The sequence below is a fragment of the Podarcis gaigeae genome (genome assembly GCF_964106915.1).
Source record: "Podarcis gaigeae genome assembly, chromosome: 8".
Taxonomy (NCBI): domain Eukaryota; kingdom Metazoa; phylum Chordata; class Lepidosauria; order Squamata; family Lacertidae; genus Podarcis; species Podarcis gaigeae.
In genome coordinates, this window is record NC_139684.1 from 24,525,909 (window position 1) to 24,544,736 (window position 18,828).

The 18,828-nt window shown below is 45.2% G+C and overlaps 1 protein-coding gene and 1 long non-coding RNA gene across 2 annotated transcripts; both read right to left on the reverse strand.

The window, feature by feature from the left end:
• Positions 1-681: 681 nt before the first annotated feature.
• LOC310850920 lies at positions 682-18,819 on the reverse strand. The gene is made up of 2 exons (XR_014567476.1): positions 18,330-18,819; positions 682-956 (listed from the first exon to the last, which is right to left on the reverse strand). It is a non-coding gene; the product is annotated as an uncharacterized lncRNA (long non-coding RNA).
• LOC310850797 (arylacetamide deacetylase-like 4) lies at positions 1,294-11,865 on the reverse strand. Its single transcript, XM_083752754.1, has 5 exons — positions 11,650-11,865; positions 6,543-6,753; positions 4,609-4,672; positions 1,827-2,766; positions 1,294-1,386 (listed from the first exon to the last, which is right to left on the reverse strand). The coding sequence occupies exons 1-4, from the start codon at positions 11,809-11,811 to the stop codon at positions 1,995-1,997; spliced, it is 1,209 nt and encodes a 402-aa protein (XP_083608880.1). The 5' UTR covers positions 11,812-11,865; the 3' UTR covers positions 1,294-1,386; positions 1,827-1,994.
• Positions 18,820-18,828: the final 9 nt, after the last annotated feature.

The window sequence follows — 18,828 nt, forward strand, 5'->3', positions numbered from 1 at the left end:
ATAAGTCCTGCTGCCAAATGTTACATTAAAGAGATGGACTGCAGTTAGGGCATCCTTGAGTTTTGTGATACCAGCCTCAGGTGACAAGGTGGCTGTAAATTTCTAGGCAGGAAGCAGTTACTTATATGAGTATAATTCCTAGGGGTCTCATATAATTCCTAGGGGTCTTAAGGTTTCCCCATAAACCGCAGCTGCCAATGAACAAAAGTTCGGCTCAGTACTGTCCCCAAGTTCCCAAATACAGGCTAAGGAGTAAATGCTACACAAATCTGGAGTGGCATCCCTAAGATGGTTAGATGGCTCCTTCTATACCTCTTTCCAGCAACCCTTGCAGCTAAGCTGGTGACAAATGTATTGCTCTGCTTTCCTTTGGACCCAGTGGCGTAGCGTGGGTTGTCAGTACCCGGGGCAAGGCAAGTAATTTGCACCCACTAACCCGTGGATTTGTGCCCCCTAACCCTAACCCCCAGATGTTGCGCCCGGTGCGGCCGGCCCCCCCTGCACCCCCCACCCTACGCCACTGTTTGGACCACATCAGTGAGGCTGATAGGGAGGTCTTGTCGTCTAGGCGGTCCAGGACCTCCACATGCATCGCCCAGGCTTGCACCCCAGAGAGATCACTTTGGTTTGACTTCATCCTCGGAGGTGCACTCCTTTGTCTCTCAAGACAGATGCCAACAATTCTGCTTAGGACAAACATTTTATATATAACTCTCTGAGATTAGGCCAAATGTAACATACTATATCGGCAGACCGGTTCCCATGCACAAGCAATCACAAATAAGGAATCCTTTTCAGAATTATGAGCATTCTACAGCCCTAAATGAGGCACCCTAAAGTTGGATGAGAGGTATATTATTATTATTATTATTATTATTATTATTATTATTATCATTATTATTATTATTATTCCATTTAATGTTATACATTCACATCGTCATTATCCACTATACTGCCTTGGCTCTTTCTTTCTTTCCCTTCCGCCTCATGGCTTTCGAAACTAACCTTTATATCACAGCAATTTATGTTTTCAATTCTAATTCTAATTAGACTTATTACAGAATGTCTCAAAAATTAAATAAAAATAGAAAGGTAGAAAAATTCTCATTACAAGTCATCGGACAACCCTGTTAGTCATCTGCCACTCTTTCTTCGTTGGTACTTCTTGTTTCTTGCTGTTTCCATTTTTTGGGCTAAAAGAATTCTTGCTGCGGTTGTTTCATACATAAACAGTCTTTTATCTTCCCTTAGTATCTCTTCACCCACTACACCCAGTAAAAAAGGCTTCTGGTATTTTAACAAAAAGTATTTTTAAACATTTTCTTTAACTCATTATATGCCATTTCCCAGAAAGCCTTTACCACCACCACATGTAGTAAAAGATACCTTCTGTCAGGGAACTGCCATCGGAGCCAGAGGCGGAGGCAAGGCTCCCAAGCGATGCTGGAGAAGGGCCCAGCAGGAAGAGAGGCAGCTCATCAGCTAGGGAAGGAAATCAGCGTAACACCAGGGATAAAGGGGAGCAGATGGGGGAATTGGCAAGGGGGCTCCAGGACTCCTCGCCGGAGACCAGCGGGGAGAGCGCGGGTCCTCCGCTGCCCACACCCACCCTGTGCAGAAGACTTCTGCGCAGGGAGAGTAGGCGGAGACTTGGCGTCAAAGAACTTCTTTGCTGGAAGAGGTTCAAAAAACGCCCACTGATGGATTCTGCCAGCGACTGAAACAGCCACGAAGTGAAGGGCTGTCCAGACAGAAAAGGTTTAACCAGGCAACCTAGCCAGGAGTGGCGGCAACTTACGCACGAGCAACCCCTATAACCATTACACCTTCCCTTCCCTTACATTTCCAGCACTCGTTAGTTCTTGTCTTGTACATTTTAGCCAATTTAGCTGGTGTTAAATACAATCTGTATATCATTTTCATAACATTTTTTCGAGTGCACCGCATGCAGTAAAATGAAAGGTCTTTATGCGGGATAGAGAACAGATTTTTGATCAGAATCGTTTTATGAAGCTTGTTACATGCTCTGCTGCCACCCTTCCACATGGCCATTCAAAGAACCAATCCACTGAACTTACAATCCCATGGAATCCTTCCTTTGCATGGTGCCAAGTTATGGGCACACCGTTGTCCTCCAAGCGTTTTTTGTATAGCAGTCCATCATCCCTAAGCACATCATACTCGCAGGTTAACATAAATGTCTCGGGGAGCTGACGCACAATGTCATCTTCCACTAGAAGAGCACAGTGCTTGGGATCAAAAGAAAGCTTCATCATTTCGTGCAGCTCCTTTGAAAACGGGACTGGCGGGGGTGGTTTGTAGCCCCTGACTTTAAACTCATCCGGGATATGATCTGCATGGATCCATTTCTTGTATTTCATCTTCATTTCTTCAGAAACATGGGCCCCCTTCAGGAATTGATCCAAATATGCTAGCTTCACATTCATAAACCTGAGTTCAAATTCGGCAGACCATTTTGTGAACAGGAGGGGGACATTTCGGTTTTGCTGATAAGATGGCAAGTTGTAGTCCAGTGTTTGAATATTTGGGTAGAGCATGATCTGGGCTCTGACCTTTGGGAGATCCTTTCTCGTTAACAGATGTTGACAGACAAGGGGAACAATTCCAGCCCCAGTGCTGTCACCAGCAATGACAATACGATGAGGGTCTACCCCATAATCACTTGCATTTTTCAAAAAGTATTCAGTGGCGGTGATGCAGTCCATGATTTGTGTAGGACAGCGGTGCTTAGGAGCCAAACGTTGCCTAGAAGATGATGGAGAGAAGGGGCAGGGGAGAAAGTCAATCCTATTCTTAGTTAAAGACAAACCAGTCTAGTTCACACTTTCTAAAACAATATGTAAAATGAAAGATAGTCAGCGTTTGGAACCTGCCCTTCTCCAACTTTGGTAGGACTGTTCCCCATCCAAGTGACATGTAGAAAAATGCATAGAGTAATGTCTGCACTGATGGCTCAGGCTATGGGACATTCTAGTCCAGCACCCAGTTTTCACAGTGGTAACCAGATGTTTATGGGAAGCCTTAATGAACTTCCAAAAGGTCAACAACTTCGCAATGTAATTTAATTTTAAATTTCAGTAAACACTGCTGTGGTTCTAGCACTGCTGTGGTACACATGTCATAAACCAAAAGAGGCTCGCTTAATTAAAATTTACCATCCTGAGCAAATGATTTTTACACCCTGGGCAATTACACAGCAGACATGATGTCTGCCTTAGAGCATGGGATTCTTTCATAAAATATTCAATATGTCAGATACATGTTTCCACTATATAACTGTAGCAGTGAGTTGCCATAGAAATAGATTAGGTGTAACAGGGTGCAAAACCTAGACTGTAATTGTCTCTTACTGTTTCAGGAACAGGTACAGAAGAAGAAAAACCAGAAACATCAATTTACTTTGTTTTGCTGATTAATAAAGCTGATGATATTGTCAAAGCACTTTATATATAGGGTATCTTTTTCAATATTGCATTGACACTTGGAGATCTGCAAGCCTGCAAACAGTTTGAGACAAGGAGGCAAATGGCTGGTTCTGTTTTCTTTATTTTTATTTTCTAGAATATTCATTGGTCTTATAATAAGATGACATTGATCAACTCCAACAATACCCGTGTTACATGAGTTCCCCAGTCACATATAAGAAGGACACTGCCACATAAATGAATCACTGAATGCATTGCAAAGGCTTCATCTATATGTGGCACAGCCTCTTTATAACTCAGTATGTGTGCCTGGTGGTCTGCCACTGACATCTGTTCACACAGCTGATCTACACCTTGTCAAAAGGGTCATGTTTAGTTTGGCCTCTCTGTGCTATGTAAGATGCTTGAAGAGAGCCAAACCTCAGACTTCTCCTTGCTATCCCATCATAGATGGACCTTTGAGATCTTTCCATTGGGAAATGGGCAGCGGTTTATGTATAATGAGAGCATCAAGATCAGGATCTAGTGGCAGACGGGCCGGAGCAGAGTTTGCGTTCAGGGATAGACCAAGATGAGAAAAGACATCAAAAGTAATTTGCCCAAACCCAGTAAGCTTGTCACACTGCCACCCGCAATGTATGGGAGTCCCTCCCTTGCTTGCAGCCCCCCCAGCATTGTGGTGAACTCGCAGTGGTGATGGGAGCGAGCTTGACTGGAGCCCAGACTTCAGCCTAGCCTTCTGGACCTTGGGTTCCTTTGCCACAGTTTCTTATCCCCTTGCCTTCAGAGGATTATTCTGCCCTGGTGCAATTCTGTGCCTTGGCTGCTGTTAGAAGAACTGTCAAGAAGTCAGCTTTCCCACACACCTGTTAGAAAATTGTCGTAACAGACGTATCATGAAGAAACTGCCTTTAATACAGACGTAGCAATCGTGGTGCCCTGCAGATGTAGTTGGACGACAACTCTCATAAGCCCAGACCATAAATCATGCTGACTTCACATTTAACAACACTTGGAGGACACTGCATTGGCTAACTCTGTACCATCTAGTGGCAAATCTCCCCACTGCATTTGGGAGTAATTTTTTGGGGGGTGTCACTTGCTTCCACACTTATCAGCTGTTCAGGATATCCAGGATGAAGGCAGGAATACGTAGACTTACCCAACACACACAAGCACTGATTCACTTTCTCTGGAAAAGTAGCGGCACAGCTTCCGATAACCTTCTGGATAGTAAAAAGACCTTCAGTGTATTAATACTTTACACAATGGCATGCACATTTCTACATTAATGTGGATGTGAGACGAGTACGACGCAACCCCAAGTCTTCTTTATGGCTCTGTTTGTATCTGAGCCAGAGGAGAATCCCCATCTTTCCTATTTACCCAGCCTTCCACCCATCCAGATCCCAAGGCCCCAAAGTCAAACTAATACCCTCGTTGTCAAAGATTGTTTCCCTCCCCATGGAATTTCCTGCATGTGCCTCTTTTTTCTTCCTACTATACGACAAACAGATAGATCCGGCTTCTGACTCTCTGAGCCAGGGGTTGCCCTTCAGATAATAATAATAATAATAATAATAATAATAATAATAATAATTTATTATTTGTACCCCGCCCATCTGGCTGGGTCTCCCCAGCCACTCTGGGCGGCTTCCAACAAAGATGAAAGATACACTAAAATGTCACATATTAAAAACTTCCCTGAACAGGGCTGCCTTCAGATGTCTTCTGAATGTCAGGTAGATGTTTATCACTTTGACATCTGATGGGAGGGCGTTCCACAGGGCGGGCGCCACTACCGAGAAGGCCCTCTGCCTGGTTCCCTGTAACTTGGCCTCTCGCAGTGAGGGAACCGCCAGAAGTCCCTCGGAGCTGGACCTCAGTGTCCGGGCAGAACGATGGGGGAGGAGACGCTCCTTCAGATATAGTGGAACAAGGCTGTTTAGGGCTTTAAAGGTCAGCACCAACACTTTGAATTGTGCTCGGAAACGTACTGGGATTATTATTATTATTATTAGAGTTTATATACCAACCCTATAGCCAGAGGTCTCAGGGCAGTTCATAGAAAAGATTGGACTACATTGGATGTCATTGGATTACAACTTCCATCAGCCCCAGCTATCCTAATGGTCCAGGAGGAGTTGTAATTCACAAAGGCTGGAGGGTACCGATTTGGCAATACTTGCTTCTAGCCTTTCTCACTAGTTAGAAATCTGGTCACCATAGTTCCAATTTGGTATCCATCGATTGTGCTAAGAGACTGGAAGTAAGGAGATAAGAATAGGATTTAATCAGGAGTGCTTTATTAATTATACCTTGAGCTACATAGAAAAAAGGATACCATGTGTGTGAAATCATCTTATCTGTTTATCCATTTCTGAAATGCACATACTTAGCAGATACCTAATGTGGAATATTTCCCCCCCATATACATTGAACTCTTCTTCTCAGGGTTACTTTATCTCTCTCCGGCCTAAATGACCTCTTTATTTAAATTATAGTGACAACTGCAAAGCTACATATGATGCCTTCATTACCATCACAGCTTCTTTCTTCACACCAAGTCCCCCAGGAGTGTGCTGCTCACTGCCTCCAACACTTGTCACCCATGCACCATCTGGAAAGAGCAGGGATACTGCTGCTGCCATTGTTCCTAGCCAGCCTCCTTTTTTCTCCTCCACTGCCTTCAGTGGGCTGGGGCTTCCCCAGGTCACCTCCAGTTGCCGCAGGTGGCAGGGCGTTGGGTGTGTGTGCCATGTTCTGCTTTGCCTCAGGTGGCAAAATATCTAGGGCCGGCTCTGGATATTCCATAAGAGCGGTGCCCTGATTAGAATTTCCATAAACGACCTAAGTAATGGATAAGTGGCCTTTCAGGTAACCTGCTCCCGAGTTGTCCTGATCTTAACCACAAGACCTTGAACATGCCCCGATAGTTGTTCAGCAGCCAGTGCAGTGGCTTCAGCACAGGTGTAATATATGCTTGTCCGGTTGGTCTACTCAACAACCTGATCCCAGCACCGCGCACAAGATGCAGTTTCCAGATCAAGCCCCACACAGATCTCACTGGTTGTAAGTTAAATTAGAATGACTCACTTATGCTCCCGAATAAGCCAGCTCCTCCATACAGGTAGATAATTCCTCTCTGCCCTGTGGATAGGCCCTTTGGCTGATAAATCCTCACAGTCACATTGTCAAATTTTGTGTCGATAGTGTATCTGGGCTCGCTCCCTGCTGGCATTGCAGAGGAACTCCATTTAAGGAATGTCGGTTTTGTACAGATTCCCAACTTCTCCAAAATAGATCCCTGTTTGGGAAAAAACAAAAAAGCAACAGAAGCTAGTATCAAGCATAGTTAGCTTTCAGTTTAATAAGGTTTTCGAAAGGTCTGTTTGTAGGAGTAGTGTGGGGTGAGAAATGCTTCGTTGATTCATTCAGAAGTTTAATTGATTTCATTTCCATTTCATAGAATCATAGAATCATAGAGTTGGAAGAGACCACAAGGGCCATCGAGTCCAACCCCCTGCCAAGCAGGAAACACCATCAGAGCACTCCTGACATATGGTTGTCAAGCCTCTGCTTAAAGACCTCCAAAGAAGGAGACTCCACCACACTCCTTGGCAGCAAATTCCACTGTCAAACAGCTCTTACTGTCAGGAAGTTCTTCCTAATGTTTAGGTGGAATCTTCTTTCTTGTAGTTTGGGTCCATTGCTCCGTGTCCGCTTCTCTGGAGCAGCAGAAAACAACCTTTCTCCCTCCTCTATGTGACATCCTTTTATATATTTGAACATGGCTATCATATCACCCCTTAACCTCCTCTTCTCCAGGCTAAACATGCCCAGCTCCCTTAGCCGTTCCTCATAAGGCATCGTTTCCAGGCCTTTGACCATTTTGGTTGCCCTCCTCTGGACATGTTCCAGTTTGTCAGTGTCCTTCTTGAACTGTGGTGCCCAGAACTGGACACAGTACTCCAGGTGTGGTCTGACCAGAGCAGAATACAGTGGCACTATTACTTCCCTTGATCTAGGTGCTATACTCCTATTGATGCAGCCCAGAATTGCATTGGCTTTTTTAGCTGCCGCATCACACTGTTGGCTCATGTCAAGTTTGTGGTCAACCAAGACTCCTAGATCCTTTTCACATGTACTGCTCTCAAGCCAGGTGTCACCCATCTTGTATTTGTGCCTCTCATTTTTTTTGCCCAAGTGCAATACTTTACATTTCTCCCTGTTAAAGTTCATCTTGTTAGTTTTGGCCCAGTTCTTTAATCTGTCAAGGTCGTTTTGAAGTGTGATCCTGTCCTCTGGGGTGTTAGCCACCCCTCCCAGTTTGGTGTCATCTGCAAATTTGATCAGGATTCCCTTGAGTCCATCATCCAAGTCGTTGATAAAGATGTTGAATAAGACCGGGCCCAAGACAGAACCCTGTGGCACCCCACTAGTCACTCTTCTCCAGGATGAAGAGGAACATTGATGAGCACCCTTTGGGTTCGGTCAGTCAGCCAGTTACAAATCCACTGAGTGGTAGCATAGTCAAGACCGCATTTTACCAGCTTCTTTACAAGAATATCATGGGGCACCTTGTCAAATGCCTTGCTGAAATCAAGGTAGGCTACATCCACTGTGTTCCCTTCATCTACCAGGCTTGTAATTCTGTCAAAAAACGAGATCAGGTTAGTCTGACATGACTTATTTTTCAGAAATCCATGCTGACTATTGGTGATCACAGCATTCCTTTCTAGGTGCTCACAGACTGTTTGCTTAATGATCTGCTCCAGAATCTTCCCTGGTATTGATGTCAGACTGACTGGGCGATAATTATTTGGGTCCTCTCTTTTCCCCTTTTTGAAAATAGGGACAACATTTGCCCTCCTCCAGTCTGCCGGGACTTCGCCTGTTCTCCAGGAATTCTCAAAGATGACTGCCAGTGGTTCTGCGATCACATCTGCCAGTTCTTTTAATACTCTTGGATGCAGTTCATCTGGCCCTGGAGACTTGAATACATCTAAACAAGCCAAGTATTCTTGTACTATCTCCTTAGTTATTCTGGGTTGTGTTTCCTCTGCTGAATCATTTGCTCCAAATTCTTCAGGTCGGGCATTGTTTTCTTTATCGGAGAAGACTGAGGCAAAGAAGGCATTGAGGAGATCAGCCCTTTCTGTGTCCCCTGTTTGCATTTCACCATCTTCTCCTCTGAGTGACCCCACTGTTTCTTTGTTCTTCCTTTTGCTACGGACATACCCATAAAAGCCTTTTTTGTTGCTTTTAACCTCTCTAGCAAGCCTGAGTTCATTCTGTGCTTTAGCTTTTCTGACTTTGTGTCTACACATGCTGGCTATTTATTTGAATTCCTCTTTGGTGGTTCCCCCCTTTTCCATTTTTTGTACACATCCTTTTTTAATCTTAACTCAGTTAAAAGTTCTTTAGATAGCCACCCTGGCTTCTTTAGGCACCTTCCATGTTTCCGTCTCATTGATATTGCCTGAAGTTGTGCTTTTACTATCTCCCTCTTAACAAACTCCCAGCCATCATGAACTCTCTTTCCTTTTAGTATTACTGTCCATGGGATCTCACCCAGCACTTCCCTAAGTTTTATGAAGTCGGCTTTCTTAAAGTCAAGAAATTAAGTCCTAGTATGCTTGGCTGCTCCTTTCCGCTGTATAGTAAACTGCAAGGCCAGTGAGGAATCTGTTTGACCTTATGCTCTTGGCTGAGTTTGACATCCAGCAAATATCCGGGTAGTTGAAGTCCCCCATTACGGCATGTAATGCCCTAAGAGAGAATATTATGAAAATGATGTACAGGTGGTACATGACCCCAGTCAAGCTTGCAAAAATATATCATTTGCCCGACAATAAATGTTGCAATGGTATTGCTGCATCCGCAGCAACTGCTGCCTCCAGGTGACCTCTGCTGCCTCCAAGTGAGACAAATTTTTCTCAGAGTATCGTTCTTGCCCGCCCCGCCCGAAGATTCGCCATCATTTGTGTGCGTGACTCGAGGTTTGTGTCATTGCGGAGGATGTTTACCAGCACAGACATAGGCATAGAGGGGTGGTGTGTGCCAGGGAGCCGTTGCCCCGGGCGCACAAATGGGGGGGGGGCGCAAACCAGGCACGCCCCTTGCAGAGATCCCTGCCTGGATGATCCAGCGGCCAGCCACCGCAACGCGCGAGTCCACCCGGCGGCGGTGAGGGCTAAAAGTGAAGAGCCGTTGGAGCCGGCTGGGATGCTGGCCACTCGCCACCAACCGTGGCTGGCGGGGCGTTGGAATCTCCCAGCGCGCCACGGGCAGGCAGAAGAGCTGCAAACAGGTGGGTCCCGCGTCGGTGGGAGCCGCTGTATGAGAAGATGCCGGGGCAGCGTCTCTATCTCGTCAACCCCCACCTTTTGGGGGGCGGGAGGGAAGGGCAAGAGGAGGGAGAACTCGAGAGGGCGCTTTCTCTGTTCACTTCATCGCGCGCAAAGACGCACCGAGCACCCAGGGTGAGACAAAGGCAAAACGTTCGGATAGTGTGGGGAAAATGGGAAATGACTGCTTTCTAGGCAATGGACAAGCAGAAAGGTGGATGAGCCCCAAGATAGAACTGCATGACTAGTGGCATAACGTGGGGTGAGGCGACAGGTGCGGTTGCCCTGGGTGCAAAATTTCAACACCCGGTGCTGCCTAAATACAGCTGCATACTTCTGTCACTGGGCTCTGTTGAAAATGGCTTCTCTGTGTGACTTTCCAGATAGCAGAGAGAATCTTCTTCTCTTGTTTCTGAGGCTGTGATCTCTTGGGTGATGCAGACACTGTTAGGCAGCTGAATGTGTGCTCCATAGTCCCCACCTCACCCCACACATGGCCCCAGATGCTCGCAACCCACGCTATACCACTGCGTGGGACAGTCTTTGGCAGCATGGTCCTGCTAGCTGGGGATGCTAGAAGACGTAGCACAAAGCATCCTCCAGAAGTCACATTGATGATCAACACTGTATTTGAACTGTGGAGGAGAGAGATGTCCTTCCACAAACAAGCGCTCACAAATAGAACTGGAAATTTGGGAGAGGGTTTTTTGCACAGATCTCTAGTTATAATTGTTATAAATTGTTATAATAGTTATAAATTGTGGGACGCAGGTGGCGCTGTGGGTAAAACCTCAGCACCTAGGGCTTGCAGATCGCATGGTCGGCAGTTCGAATCCCCGTGGCGGGGTGAGCTCCTGTCTTCGGTCCCAGCTCCTGCCCACCTAGCACAGGGGTCTGCAACCTTTAAGACAAAAAGAGCCACTTGGACCCGTTTCCGAAGAAAAAGAAACTGGAAGCCGCAAAACCGGGAAGGTGACGTCGGGACGGTGCGTGACTAACGCACGCACCACCCCCATGCGACATCACAGCCAGTACAGCGCCCGCCACAGTGGGAAGTGTCGGGGCGCACAATGCGCCTCCTCCCCTCGCTAGTATCCACCCCGGAGCCGCAGCAAAGGTGTAAAAGAGCCACATGCGGCTCCGGAGCCGCGGGTTGCAGACCCCTGACCTAGCAGTTCGAAAGCACCCCTAAAGTGCAAGTAGATAAATAGGCACCGCTTTCTAGCAGGAAGGTAAACGGTGTTTCTGTGTGCTGCGCTGGTGCCGGCTCGCCAGAGCAGCTTTGTCATGCTGGCCCCGTGACCCGGAAGTGTCTCTGGACAGCGCTGGCCCCCGGCCTCTTAAGTGAGATGGGCGCACAACCCTAGAGTCGGACATGACTGGCCCGTACGGGCAGGGGTATCTTTACCGTTACTAGTTATAATACATGAATCCTTCAGGCTGGCTAGCTCAGTAGATAGAGCATGAGATTCTTAATCCTAGGGTCCTGGGTTCCAGTTCCACATTTAGTGAAAGATTCCTGCCTTGCAGAGTGGTGCTTGGGTTTGTGGTCCCTTCCAACTCTACAATTCCATTTTTCTATGATGGGGTGGGTGGGGTTGCACCTCCTAAAACATGTTGCCTGTTTGAACCATTTCTGGCTGGCCAGCCCCCATGCAACTAAAAAAATAGCAGAATCATAGAATTTGTAGAACTGGAAGGGACCACAAGGGCCATCTAGTCCAACCCCCTGCAATGCAGGAATATTTCGCCCAACGTGGGGCTCGAGCTGTTAACCTTGAGATTAAGAGTCTCATGCTCTAGCGACTGAGCTGCCCCACAGAAACTCCAGGTTCAAAGTCCATCCAACTTACCATACGCAAGGATGAGCGTGCCATAATGGAGATTAGGAGGAGTTTGATAGGTCCATCGATTCCTGGAGGGAGATCTGTTCTTCGGACATCACGATAAATGAGCACCACCTGGGAAAGGAGGAAGCAGATCACAAGTGTCAGCATCACCATGGAGAGATCCATCTTCTTTCCTGAGAAGCCTTGGAGGAACTGAATAACCGGCTGATTCCTGGCAACTGTTTTCTCTGCTGTCAATCAATTCCAACTTCTGTCGTCACAATTCTGTAGCAATTGATCACACCCTTGTTTTTCCTGGGATTTCTTATGCAATGCTGTTCTTTCTTCTGAATAAATAAATGCAATTGTGTGTTCAGTTATGTATGCAAATGGTTTGTATTGAACTTTCAAACTGCATTTGCTTTTGCATTGTGACACTAAATCCTCTGGTTGATTGGGAAGATTCCACACCCCCCCCTTGCATCTGCCCAATGCTAGGCTGATGAATTTTCTCATCTTTTCCTTGTGGAAGAGTGGGGTGTGTGGATCCTGCTGGCAGGCCATCTCCTGGTTGCCCCAATGCCAAAGTTGCAGGTTCAATCCCCATATGAGACAAGTGCATATTCCAGCATTGCAGGGGTTGGACTAGATGATCCTCAGGGTCCCTTCCAAGTCTATGATTTTATGAATTCTATGAATGAAGACCTTCTCCTTTCAACCAGATTTTGAAGTGGAGTTTCTGTGAGTTGTATCCAATTAATCTATACTCATAATAGCCCCACAGAAATAGATGCAGCCAAGCAAAGTCATGTTCATTAACGTCAATGGGCCTTCTCTGAGTTAATGTTGGCTACTATTCCTGACCCATCCTGAATTTGAAATGGACATTCATGATATAGTTGTGAGTTTGGGGGCGGAGTTTGGCTGTATGGCAGAGTCCCTTCTAATCAGCAAGGATTAAATTGTTGGAATAGCCAAGCCAGCTTCTTGGTGAATTAACGTCACGTAATTATGGGCTGCATAATTCCATCAAAGGTTGTTATGGAAGCAAAGGACTGCAAGAACTCAGGGTTCCATTTTCAAATTGTTTGCAGCTTTCTATAGGACTGTCTAAACTCTTTAAAAAAAACACACCCACATGTAAAATAATTGCTTGACCTCATAATATGGTACATCCCAAACCTTCATTCCCCTTGTTTCTTTTCCTATGCAACATATTTCATCTGATTCTGCAAATATTTTAACTGAGTTAGATTATCACAGGGCGGAGACATGCATGCAGGAACAAAAAGAGCCCACTTAGTACTTAGTACTTAGCCTCCTGTAGTGATTAGGGTTTAGCAATGAAGACATATAAGATTATGAAATTATACATGTTTAAATGTTTTGTATGTTTTTGTCTTGTGTTTTGTTTGCTTTTATTATGTGTTTGAAAAATGAATAAAAATTATTTTTTTAAAAAAGAAGACCATTGTCAGCAATAGTAGCCTTCTTCACTACTATCTAAGGTATCCTGGCCCTCGTGCATCCTTCTACACATGTAGGGACTTAAAAGGGCAGTGTAAGGAGAATCTGCTGGCAGAGGTGGTTATAGGGCAGCGTAACTGGTTCAGCTGCACTTGGAGTGCAAGAGGCAGGGGGCACCGAATTTTACCATTGCACACTGTGCCGCTGCAATTTGAGAGTCCCAAATATGCCATGCTGCTACCACAAGATACCAGGCCTATTTCAAATGGCCTACTTAGGGATTTACACCATTCTGAGCACGATGTGCTGACCAAAAGCGGAGATCAAGCTTTTTGGGAGAAACATTGTCCTTGGCTATATTTGTGTTTCTATGCAAATAAATCTGAAACTTTTGTCATCTTTGGAACCTAAGTTGTGCTGCCTTTCTTTTCTAGCTTCTGCTTGGAAAATCTGTGAGAATGTTATTTGCCCCCAAAAGGGAAAGATGATGGAACCCCGACAAAAGAAGAATGGGTACAAAAACTTATGGACTATGCAGGAATGGAAAAACTTACCGTAAGAATATGAAATCAGGATGGTAAACTTTTTATAAAGGAATGGAAATGGTATGTTGAATATTTGCAAACAAATTGAAAACAGATAAAAAACATTGGCAGGACTAATGTGATAAGCTGCAGTTTGAAAAAAATACAGTGGTACTTCCAGTTGCGCACAGGATACGTTCCGGAGTTCCAGTCGCACGCAGCCCCCTGGATCCCAGTGTGACTCCTGGTAGTTTAGGCTGGTTTCATACTCCCCAGGCTGGATACCCGGAGGTCTCCTCCTACCTCAGCCAATCGCCCAATCCCACCTGGGGAGGCATTGCCAGGGAATTGGCCAGGTAAGGGGAGGGACCGTCCTGCCCACACAACAGAAGGTGAATTTTACCTGCAAAGCGGCAGTCGGCTCCAAAGCTTCTCCCACCTTCCCCTCCCTCAGTTAAATCTTCTTTCGCAGGTTAGCCTCTTCTCCACAGGTACCCAGGCGCTGCTACATCAGGGTCACTGTTGATGGGCTGGAAAGGAATTTTCCTGCCTTGGCAGGTTTTGCTTTCCCCGTAGCAAAACGTCACAACTTTGGTGGTTTCAGGCCTTGGGTGGAATCCTTTAGTCTATCTTCCTAAATGGGTGTGTGTGTGAAGTTGTGACTACCCCCCCTTGTGGTGGTGATACCAGGGTTCCCCGTTAAAAGGGTCTTGAGGAGGAGGCATTGGCCATACACCAAGAGGTTGTCATTGCTCTCCCCTCCAAAGGCAGTGAAACGGGGGTGGGGGCTCTCTCTGCTTGAACATATGTTCTCCTGAGCCAGCCCAATCCCCACACATTCTGGATAACCCTGAAGTCTCCCAGATCCTTGGCTGGGGACTGGGAAGAATAAATGCCCAGTGCCTGAGCCAAGGTCTCCCTACATCTGAAACTTAATAGAGTTGTGGCCAATTTTAATCCCATAGCATGTTGTCTTGAGTCATTACTCCGCTCAGGGGTCGCCTGGGGTTGGGGGGACCTTTTCACGCAATAGATGAATAAAAGTATGATTTAATATAACTTAGAATATGCAGGGAATGGTGATTAAAAAAATTAACGAACCACAGAAAGAGGGGGAAGGAAGTCGAGATTTGAAATGTCTGAATTATTGTTAAATTACTATTGAAATGTACATAAATGAAAATCATTTTTAAAAAGAAAGATCTTAAACCAGGCATCCGCAATCTGCAGCCCTCCAGATGTTTTGCCCTACAACTCCCATGATCCCTAGCTAACAGGCCCAGTGGTCTGGGATGATGGGAATTGTAGTCCAAAACATCTGCAGGGCCAAAGGTTGGGGATGCCTGTCATAAACCATTCTGAATCTTAAAGTTTGCCTACACTGATTTCAAAGTAACAAGTGGAAAGAACTGGATTGTATCAGCAGGGAATATATGACAGAGACCTTGCCTTTCTGGGTGCTTCTACTTCTAGATATTCTGAAGGTTTCAGGGCTACAGTAGTTATACTGTGCACAAGACGGTCTTTTAAGAGGCTGATAAATTGGTGGATACGAACCAATCCATTCCTGAATCTTCAAGGTGTTCCAAGAGTTGTGAGCCTGTAAGTGACACATTGTTTTCATAACAGTCTTGCAGGCAATGGAGTCCCACTATGGAAAGAGTAGTAGATATTGAACCTAGAATTGTGATATATAAGGAAGCGGGACTAAGGGTGAGGGTATGGATGCTAGTTTCTTATCAACTGTGCCACACCTCTGTATGTGAAAGGGTTGGAGAAAAACTTCTCTATACTGACCTCATTTGGGGCAATAAGGGGAAGGGTCTTAGTGGGAGGGAAGTGGAATCTTGTGCCTCCAACACAACCCTAGACGTTAGCAAGTCTGTAGAAATCATAGGAATGATTTGCTGCAGCTGGAAGGAGTCAACATCCATTGGTATGTGATCGGACTCCCCAGCCTCCCAAACTGGTTTTATAATGCAACAGTGAGGAAGATAGCCTGGACTATCTGGATTGAAATATAAGCCTATTAAGAAGGAGTTGCCAAGAGGTAAGGCTGTTACACCATCTTAACGAAACAATGAGGTAAAGATGGGACATATCCAACACATGCCATGAATCCAGAGGAAGAGTAATGTTTTTGGCATGACCTGTGAATATAGGTTGCATTCAATTCAGTGGGCCCGAAATGAACAGATCCAAGTTAGTTGTTTTGTTTAACTTGAATGGGTTTACACGGCACAGGAGCAATGCTGGTTGCAATTTTATGAGATGAGGATTTGGTAATGTAAGGTGTGTTCATTTGTAACAGATAATTAGTGCTCTCCTTCTTGCTCTTGTCAGATAAGCTAAAGGTCTACCTCCCACTTACCTTACAAGAGGCAGAAGAAGTTGCAATGAAAGGGAATGCGATTGCACAGCTTTCCAATGGTTTAGCCTCATAGAAACCCTGCAGGGTGGGTTAGGCAAATGGGGCTGTTAATCAAGCACATTTGTACAGTCTGAGATCTAGTTCTCAGACCCTTACAATGAAAAGGTTTAGCAAACCTATCGAACTGCACATCTGTATAGAAGTAACACCAATTAACATACATAAATATCCCAATGAAGTAGATAAATGAATAAGCAAAACTTAAAACCCACAGTTTCTCTTGCAAGACAAAGCATTCTCCTTTTCAATAAACGGGGGGAGGGGGAATCCCTACCATCAGTTATTTCTGATAAAAATATTGCAGTATTTGCTATCTTAAATTCCCTAGAATTATAAATTTGCATTGTTGTCCCAAAGTCTTTTGACCATTGCAGCAGGAGTCCAAATTAGACCACTGAACTTTCAGGGACCCTCTAGGACTGAGATGTGCCTCAGCGATCTCTCCCTTCTGCAAATCCTCAGCCAAAAAAATGGGAAGGACACTTTCCCCCAGTAGCCTCCATGACTCCCCAAAGAGCCCAGAACATTGAAATCAGAATCAGAGCCCATTTCCAATAACTCACACCAGCTGTTTCTATAGCAGCAGAATTTATTTAAGATAGGAATCCCAGCACCAGAACACAATAAAATAAGGAAGATTTTACTAGCTATTATGATACACTTTTCTCATAAACCTCAACCCACTCCTGAAGTGAGATTGGCTTGGTGCATCACTGCCTGAAAAAGCCAGCAGAAGCAGATTTGTAGGAGAACTGAGTGGACAAAAAAACCCCACCAAGTTAAAGAATGTTTTATACATTTCCCTGAGACACAACTCTCAATGGCCCTAACCCTTTCAAGAGGACAAGAGGCTAGACTCATTTTGAACTTTAGCATGAAACATCCCTGTGACAAGTCCTGCTGCCAAATGTTACATTAAAGAGATGGACTGCAGTTAGGGCATCCTTGAGTTTTGTGATACCAGCCTCAGGTGACAAGGTGGCTGTAAATTTCTAGGCAGGAAGCAGTTACTTATATGAGTATAATTCCTAGGGGTCTCATATAATTCCTAGGGGTCTTAAAGTTTCCCCATAAACCCCAGCTGCCAATGAACAAAGGTTTGGCTCAGTACTGTCCCCAAGTTCCCTAATACAGGCTAAGGAGTACCGTAAATGCTACACAAATCCCGAGTGGCATCCATAAAATGGTTAGATTATGGTTACCAGATTTTTTCCCCAATGAATCCAGGGACACTTTTTAATTTTTTTGAAGCTGAGTAGCAACAGGAAGTCGGTAGTGGGGATGGTGAGGCAAAAGACCCTGGGCCCAAGAACACATGCATATTGTATAAAGGTGCAAAGCCCTTCTTTCGCACCCTGTGAAACATAAATGCGCAGAGGTTTTTTTAAAAAACTGGGCAACGGCTGCCCGCCTGCAAATCCCAAGCCTTCCCCTATCAGTCAAAACAAAGGAGGGAGGGGACAGGATATCTATACTGCCGGACGTCCCCGGCTCCCCTTTGGCAGTGACGGCAGCAGAGGCAGTCAACAGCCCGGAGCCAGCCTGGTCGCTGCTCGCTGCTGTGGTGCCTGCCATTTTTCCTCACCGGAAGTTCCAACAAGGAAAAATGGTGGGCGCCACGGCAGCGGGCAGCTCCTGAAGCCAGCCAGGCCTGAGGCTGCCGCTGCCACGTTTCCAGGGGACATTCCGGGGATGGAATTTGTCTGGGGACAGATTTGCAAATCTAGGGACTGTCCCCGGAAACCGGGGACATCTGGTAACCCTAGGTTAGATGGGTCCTTCTACGCCTCTTTCCAGCAACACCTGCAGCCAATTTGGTGACAAACGTATTGCTCTGCTTTCCTTTGGACCACATCAGTGAGGCTGAGAGGGAGGTCTTGTCGTCTAGGCGGTCCAGGACCTCCACATGCATCGCCCAGGCTTGCGCCCCAGAGAGATCACTTTGGTTTGACTTCATCCTTGGAGGTGCACTCCTTTGTCTTTCAAGACAGATGCCAACAACTCTGCTTAGGTCAAACATTTTATATATAACTCTCTGAGATTAGGCCGAATGTAACATACTATATCAGCAGACGGGTTCCCATGCACAAGCAATCACAAATAAGGAATCCTTTTCAGAATTATGCGCATTCTACAGCCCTAAACGAGGCACCCAAAGTTGGATGAGAGGTATATTATTATTATTATTAGTATTATTATTATTACTATTACTATTAACTATTATTACTATTATTATTCCATTTAATGTTATACATTCACATCGTCATTATCCACTATACCACCCTGGCTCTTTAGAGCCCATCGATTTCTTTCCCTTCCACCTCATGGATTTCGAAATTAACCTTTATATCACTGCTATTTATAAGTTTTTCAATTCTAATTCTAATTAGACTTATTACATAATGTCTCAAAAATTAAATAAGAATAGAAAGGTAGAAAACTTCTCACTACAGGTCATCGGACAACCCTGGTAGTGATGTTAATTGCTTACAATAATCTTTCAAATATCGTATAAATTTACTCCAATGCTTTTGGAATACTTGATAGTGCTGGTTTTGGATTTTTCCTGTCAGCTTTGCCAGTTCTGCAAAGTCCATCATCCTCAATGCCACTCCTATTCGTTGGTACTTCTTGCTGTTTCCATTTTTGGGGGGCTAAAAGAATTATTGCCCCAGTTGTTGCATACATAAACAGTCTTTTATCTTCCCTTAGTATCTCTTCACTCACTACACCCACTAAAAAAAGGCTTATGGGTTTTTTTAACAAAAAGCTTTTTTACCT

Bases quoted from the DNA above. Each gene is read 5' to 3' on its own strand.
- LOC310850797 (XM_083752754.1), bottom strand. From the start codon at position 11,811: ATGGATCTCTCCATGGTGATGCTGACACTTGTGATCTGCTTCCTCCTT. The intron at 4,673-6,542 runs GTGAGTCATTCT...TTTACTATCCAG, and splicing joins TGGCTTATTCGGGAGCATAA to AAGGTTATCGGAAGCTGTGC. The intron at 2,767-4,608 runs GTAAGTCTACGT...ATCATCTTCTAG, and splicing joins TCAGTGCTTGTGTGTGTTGG to GCAACGTTTGGCTCCTAAGC.